Consider the following 7,778-nt stretch of genomic DNA (forward strand, 5'->3'; position numbering starts at 1 on the left):
AGCCTTGCTTAAAGGTTGACGGGCTCGCAGGTCCTTTGGACCTCTCTTCAGTTTTGTCAGAGCCTTGCTTAAAGGTTGACTATTTCGACTTGGCGAGACCCTTCAGAGCCTTGCTTAAAGGTTGACGGGCTCGCAGGTCCTTTGGACCTCTCTTCAGTTTTGTCAGAGCCTTGCTTAAAGGTTGACTATTTCGACTTGGCGAGACCCTTCAGAGCCTTGCTTAAAGGTTGACGGGCTCGCAGGTCCTTCGGACCTCTCTTCAGTTCTGGTGGACAACGAAGTTTTATCTGTAATGAAAAAATAAACAGTGGCGAGCAGACAAGATATATGAAAGGAATAGGCGCCTCGTTAAAAACCCCTGCCCTTGCAGGGGAAAAGAGTGCTACCTAAACCCCGTAATATTAATGGTGTTTAGAGATAACATTTGGTGTTGCGTTTGCATACATCATTATTGTTGAAAATACTTAGTGATAGAAATATAAATAACAGAAAATTAACTATAGTAGTGTCTTAGATTAGCCACGTTCCAGGTACGAGGTACTGCCTCTCCACTTAGTTCATCCAATTTGTACGCTCCGTGATTGCACTTCTCCCGTATTCTATACGGTCCCTCCCAGTTTGGGAAAAGTTTTCCTATCCTGGTTGGGGCGACGACTTGCTTCAGAACCAGGTCGCCTTCCTTCATTTCTCTAGGTATTACTCTGGAGTTGTAGCGGCGGACTGCTCTTTGTTTGGCGGCGAACTGCCTGATGTGAGCTTGTTCTCTGACCTCATCAATGATATCCATGCTGACTGCCAAACCTACGTTATTTGCTTCTTCAGAAAAGGACTCTCATCGCCAAGTGGGAGTATCTATTTCCACTGGGAGCATGGCGTCTGTACCATACACCATTGTGAATGGCGTTTCCATGGTCGTAGAGTGGGGAGTTGTGTGATAAGACCATAGTACCTCATGGAGTTGTTCTTCCCAGAGACTTTTGGCGGCTTCTAGCTTCTTTTTGATTCCGTTGAGGATAACTTTATTAGCGGATTCAGCTTGTCCGTTTGCTTGTGGGTGAATTATAGAGACGAATTTCGTTTGTACTCCCAAGTGCTTGCAAAAATCTATCACTGTTGAACTTGCGAATTGAGTTCCATTGTCTGACACTATGCATTTCGGAAGGCCAAAACGGCATATGATCTTTTTCCAATAAAACTTCTTGATTCTCTCTGCTGTTATTTTGGCGACTGCTTCTGCTTCAATCCACTTGGTGAAGTAGTCTACTCCGACTATGAGGAACTTAAGTTGTCCTGGTGCAAGAGGAAATGGCCCGACGATGTCAACTGCCCACTTGTGGAAAGGCCACGGAGAATAAACAGAAGTCAACTCTTGAGCTGGGGCGTGCTGCTTATCTGAAAATCTTTGACATTTGTCACATTTTTTGACGAATTCGGAACTGTCTTGAAGCATGGTGGGCCAGAAATATCCAGCTCGAAGAAGCTTTGCGGCTAAGGCGCGGCCCCCGATATGGCTTCCACACACTCCTTCGTGTACCTCCAGAAGAACCAGGTGAGTCTCGTCCTCGCCTAGGCAGCGTAATAAAGGAGTCGTTCGTCCACGCCTATATAACTTACCGGAAACTAGGACAAATTTTAAAGCTCGCCTTTTGACTGTTTGTTCCTCTTCGCTATTGACGGGCGTGAATGAACCGGTCAGGTATCTTAGTATTGGTCCCATCCAGCCTTCTTCGCTTTCGGTGATGCGATGGACTTCTTCTATCTTCGTGCTGGGAGCAGTGACCACCTCCTGGATAACGGTCTTGTTGTTCCCAGGTCGCTTGGTGCTGGCGAGCTTTGCCAATAAGTCTGCCCTGGAGTTTTCTTCTCGTGGCACGTAAATTGCTTCGAAGAATGTGAAGCGTTTGGCGAGGTACTGTACCTTAGCCAGATATCTGGAAAGTTGGGCGTCCTTTGTCTGATATTCGCCCGAGATCTGACTGGTTATGAGTTGGGAGTCACTCTTGGCTCTTAAATTTTCAGCCCCCATTTCCTGGGCCAAAGTCATGCCGGCGATCAGTGCTTCGTATTCAGCTTGGTTGTTGCTTGCTTTGAATTCGAACCTGAGGGATTGTTCTATGAGAATATCGTCTGGTCCTTCCAAAACTACGCCTGCACCACTGCCCTTCAAGTTGGAAGAACCGTCCACGGATAGGAGCCATACGAAAGGGGCCTTTTCCTGAGCTGGCGAGGAAAGCTCTACGACGAAATCCGCCAAGACTTGGGATTTGATGCTTCCTCGAGGGACAAATTGTACGTCGTACTCAGATAGTTCAATGGACCATGCTACCATTCTTCCTGCCAAGTCTGGCTTCCCAAGTACTTGCTTGATGGGGTAGTCGGATTCTACGACAATCTTGTGGCTCTGGAAGTATGGTCGTAGCTTCCTCGCCGTCGTTACTACGGCCAGAGCTAGTCGCTCTATCTTCTGATATCGTAACTTTGCGCCTTTAAGCACCCTGCTGACGAAGTAAATTGGTTGTTCTCCTGTTTCTGATTCTTCTACCAAAACTGTGCTCATGGCGTTTTCTGAGACCGCCAAATATAAGAATAAGACGGCGCCTGAACTGGGTCTTTGGAGAACCGGCGAGCTTGACAAAAAACTCTTTATCTGCCGGAAAGCCTCCTCACATTCTGGCGTCCACTCAATTTTTTCCTTCTTCTTGATGGAAGCGAAGAAAGAGAAAGCCTTGTCTCCAGCGCAGGATAAAAAACGAGATAATGCTGCTAATCTTCCTGTGAGTTGTTGTACTTCTTTGATGCATGAGGGCTTCTCATGTTGATGATCGCCTGACACTTCTCGGGATTTGCTTCGATACCTCTTCTGGTTAAGAGGAAACCTAAAAATTTTCCCGCCTGTACTCCGAAGGAACACTTTGATGGATTCAAACGAATTCTGTATTTTCGAACCTGGCTCAGAATTTCTTCGAGGTCGTCTGCGTGACTACGCCCTTCTTTTGTTTTTGCTACTAGATCATCAATATATACTTCTAGATTGCGCCCTATCTGCTGAGAGAAAGCTGTGTCCATAGATCGTTGGAAAGTGGCGCCTGCGTTCTTGAGGCCGAAAGACATGACCTCATAGTGATAGTTCTTGGTGTTGGTCATGAACGCCGTTTTTGGAGCGTCCAGGGGGTCCATACGTATCTGGCTGTAGCCGGAATAAGCGTCCATAAAGCTCAGGGTTTTGTATCCAGAGGCACTGTCGATTAGGTGATCAATGTTGGGGAGGGGATAAGGGTCTTTAGGACACGCCATGTTTAGATCAGTGTAATCTACGCACATTCTCCACTTCCCGTTAGCTTTCTTTACGAGGACTGTATTGGCCAACCAGGTAGGGTACTTTATTTCACTTATGAAGTGGGCGTCTACCAACTTTTTTACTTCGTCGTCTACCGCCTTTCTTCTTTCTTCGCCCATTTTCCTTTTTCGCTGAACAACTGGTTTTACGCCGGGCTTTATTGACAAATGGTGGCATGCTATGTCAGGATCCATTCCTAGCATTTCAGATGGGCTCCAGGCAAAGAGATCCAGATTCCTTCGCAGCAAGTTTATCAGGGTGGTTTCTTCCTCAGGGTTTAGGGACGTACCGATCTTCATGGTGTGATGAGTTTCTGGTCCAATAGAGATTTCCTTTAAGTCTTCGGTGGGCTCCAGGCGTTCCTGTAGAAAATCTTCCCTGGGGTCTAGGTCGATCATGTTAACCTCGTGTGTTATCTCGTTATTGGGCTTCTTCTTTGTTTTCTGCAGGCGCAAACTATTGTGGTAGCATTCTCTAGCAATTTTCTGATCGCCTCGGATGGTTCCGACTTTCCCATCATTCAACGGATATTTCATCACTAAGAATTTAGTGGACAAGAATGCTCCCAGGAGGTTGAAAGATGGCCGCCCTATGATAATATTGTAAGAACTAGGCGAGTTGATCACGAGGTACCTGACGCGAATGGTTTTGGCATGAGAACCACTTCCGAAAGTTGTTTTTAGGGTGATATAGCCCCTTACATGAACCTGCTCGCCCGTAAATCCCGCCAGCATCCCTTTGAAAGGTTGTAGTTGTTCCGGGTCCAAACCCATTCGATCAAAGGTGTCATAGTATAGTATATCGGCCGAGCTGCCTGGGTCTATTAAGACTCTCTTCACATCCCAGTTAAAGATCTGCAGGGTGATGACCATAGGGTCGTCATCGTGTGGCACAATGTCTCGGTAATCTCTGGCTGAAAAGGAAATGTCGGGCTCACGCTGCTGATCATGCTCCTCGTACTCTTGGCACAACATCACCTGGCGCACGTACTTCTTCCGGGATGAACTTGACTCGCCTCCTCCAGCGAAACCGCCAGATATAGTGTTCAACGTGTGCCTTTTTTCCTCGGCGACTTCTTCCTTCTTGCTCGCCTTTGGCCCTTCATCCCGTCTGTCCCGCGCGTATCCCCGCAATTTTCCGCTCTGGATTAGTTTCTCGATTTCGCGGCGAAGATGTATGCACGAGTCGGTGTCATGGCCCCTGAGTTTGTGATACTTGCACCACTTGTCCCTGTCTTCTCCCATGGTGGTGCGTTGTGTCGGGGGCGGCTCTGGGATCAGTTTTGTTTCGTAGATTTCTTTCATGATGCGCTCTGGTTTTGTGTTCAAGGGGGTGAAGTTCTCCAAGTTCGGCTTGCGATAGTAGGGATTGAAAGGCCGTTTGTCTGTTCCTCTGTAGGGGGCGCGGTCCCTGCCGCCTGGCGGTGGGTAAGGACGCCGTTCTGAATTGTTGGGCGCACGTTCCCTTGCGTCTCTTGCTTTCTTCTCAGCGTTACTTTCTTGCCCTTTGATGTAGCATTCTGCCCTGGCCATGATTTCTTCCATGGAGTCGGCGGGCTTCTGGGCCAGGGACTCGTTGAATTGTCCTGCTCTTAGACCGTTCTGGAAAGCTCCCACGAACACCTCTAGGTTAGGGTTGGTTACCTTTATGGTCGTGTCGTTGAATCTGGCTAAATAATCCCAAAGGGATTCGTTGTGCCCCTGGCGTACGTTAAATAGGCTGGTTGCTGAAACTTTGCGGTGGCGGCTGGCGGAGAATTGCTGGGTAAGTTTCCTGGTCATGTCTTGATAACTGAGGATGGAGAATCGTGGAAGGCTCATGTACCATCGTAGGGCGGCATCGGAAAAAGTACCCGCCAGCAGTTTGCACTTGAGGGAGTCTGGAGCTCCGACTACGGCCATCCGAGTGTTGAAGGCCGTAACGTGTTCCATGGGATCACTCTTGCCGTCGAAAACGGAGAGGTGGGGAGGTTTGAAGTTCTCTGGGACTGGCGCGTCCCAGATTTCGGCGGACAGAGGTTGTGGTTCGGGATCGTCCGTCTCGCCCTGATTCGACTCCTCCTTTTCCTCTAATTGTTTCTGTTGAATGTTCTCCATCGAAGCTTGCAAGGCATCGTTTCGATCTTGCAGTTGGGCGAGTTGGGTTCGCATAGACTCCAACTCTTCCAGTGTTGCCATGAGGAGAGGTTTTTCTCTAAACCGTACGTGGGGTGCGATTTAGGTTGGTTAAGAGGGGCTAGGGTTTCTAAATCGCAAGGGAATTTTACGATTCAGAGGTCTAGTTTTAGGGTTTCCGATCTGGCGATTCAGAAACGTGGTCAAGGTTAGTTTTACCTTTTCCCACAGACGGCGCCAACTGTACTTGCAAAAGTACCGTAAGGATTCTAGGGTTAGAAATCGTATACTAGGGTTTTAAGCTGATTATTGGATGCCTTGGGAATGCTCCCAAGAGTGGTATTTATAGCCTGCCGTGGGCTTGGGCTTTGGTTACTTGGTTTCCAAGTAACAGGGGTATTTACGTATTTATGGGAGTTTTAGGCGGTTTCTAGAAGGCCAATGGGCCAACGCCTTTAGCGGAGCGCGCCAGGCCCTGGGGGGTCCTTCTGGAGGGCGCCCATGCCCTTCTGGAGGCTTTACGCCCCTTAAGGATGTTTTGGAGTCCTTCTGGAGGTCCTCTAGGACCCCAGGAATATTATGACGGTCCAATGACCTTTGAAAACATATTTAAAACTCACTTATATGTCTCTGTTTTTTATCACAAATTAAAGCACATGCAAAAATGGTCGCTTTTTCCTGGTGGTTGAATCCTGTAAAAATTACAAGTGGCTTACCATACCTGTTCCTTTTATAAGTAGCATAAATGAGAACACATCACCAAAACGTTCAAAGTCAAACCTGCTGGCAGAATCTGACAAAAAATATTTTCTAACCGTCCATCATCTATAAAGGTAAACTTTGAGAAAAAAGGTTAAATCACCATCTGTAATTTCACCTAAACTTTTATGACCATTTCAATTCTCTATCTTTGTATCTCTATCATTACCAACACCATTATCACCGATGAGTTATACCTATTCACTATCATTATGGAGATGTTGAGTTGCTTCACTGTAGATTGACATTTTAAATTAAATTTACTTAAAATAAGAGACAATAATTTGTTCGCTAATTTAAAACTTACCTCATTGAACTACTGGAAAAAAAATTAAAATGACCATACACCTATACTAGTATAATATGTCCAACAAGCTTATTGTTTAATTTATTCATCAAATAATTGTTTACATGTACTCTCACATCATCTCAAAATGAAGCGTCCTCAACAAAATTAATGGATTGTGGGTATGAAAACCAGCATCTGTTTTTTTTATAGGTATGCCAATTAATCCTATCCTATCCTATTTTTTTTTTTTTAAGGAAAGAAGCTTATATCATTTCATTACTTAAAATGTGTTCAATACAATCTGGTATTTTTACCAAAATCTGGAAACTAGCTGAAGATGTGGCCTCCTTAGCTAATCTATGGGCTACCTCATTTGCTTGTCTCCTTACAAACTCAACACTAGAGTGATGAGTCATAGATAGTCTAATTTAATGCTTTATTTAGTTTAGTTTTATTTAAGATTTGATTTAATTATATTGCATTTTATTTCCTTTTAGAATATTTTACTTTAAATTGTCTTTTATTTTATTTTAGGAACGAATATATGGTGGAAGGTGTCTTGGAGCAAAAGAAAGAGGACTGGAGCAAATACAGTGCGAAAATACAAAGATACGGAACAAAAATATGTTCCCACCAAGTCAGAAGCTTGGCACGGCCAGTGCCAACATGTGGCACGGCCGTGCCACCTCCAGAAGCCCCTTTTGCTGCTTTTTCTTCGGGCCCAAGTTACCCTGTTGCAGCTTTACTGTTTTACCCTTTTAGTTGCTTAGTTTCTAAGTCGATTGTAAAGCTATAAATAGAGTAGCTCTCCACCATAAACATTCACCTTTTTACTTTGTTTATTTCAAGTATTATTTCAATAAAAAGTCTTTATTTCCTTTTTACTTTCTTTGCAATTTATTTTACTGTTTATCTCTCTTCTTCCCCCATGTCTACGATGAACATGAGTGAGTAGACTTCTTCGTCTTGGGATTGTTGGGGAGTCTAATGACTCAATCCTAAACAAAACAAGCCTAAACCCTAATTTCTATGTAACCCTAATTTCTAATCTAGATTCACCGTCTTAACGTGGATTAACAATTATCAAACTGTGGAAGCGAAAGCGGAGGGTTTGATAATCGTTAATCCATCATCCCAAACATCAATTCATAAAGCGAGAGCGGAGTCTTGATGTTGGAACAAGTGAATCTAGACAATAATTGCAAAACAGTGAAATAGTCTTTGCAATTATTGAGACAAAGAGTGGTTTCAATCCTCTATGCATCTTCTAGCAATCATG

General features: G+C 45.0%; 1 protein-coding gene across 1 annotated transcript; it reads right to left on the reverse strand.

The window, feature by feature from the left end:
* Window positions 1–832: 832 nt before the first annotated feature.
* On the reverse strand, window positions 833–5,514 carry LOC146926477 (uncharacterized). Its single transcript, XM_085706916.1, has 2 exons — window positions 2,947–5,514; window positions 833–2,860 (listed from the first exon to the last, which is right to left on the reverse strand). Exons 1-2 carry the CDS (start codon window positions 5,512–5,514, stop codon window positions 833–835), a joined length of 4,596 nt encoding a protein of 1,531 aa, XP_085563042.1.
* Between the last annotated feature and the right edge of the window lie 2,264 nt (window positions 5,515–7,778).

This window comes from Medicago sativa, chromosome 4, assembly GCF_051527215.1.
Source record: "Medicago sativa cultivar Bolivia chromosome 4, Bolivia_mono, whole genome shotgun sequence".
Taxonomy (NCBI): Eukaryota; Viridiplantae; Streptophyta; class Magnoliopsida; order Fabales; family Fabaceae; genus Medicago; species Medicago sativa.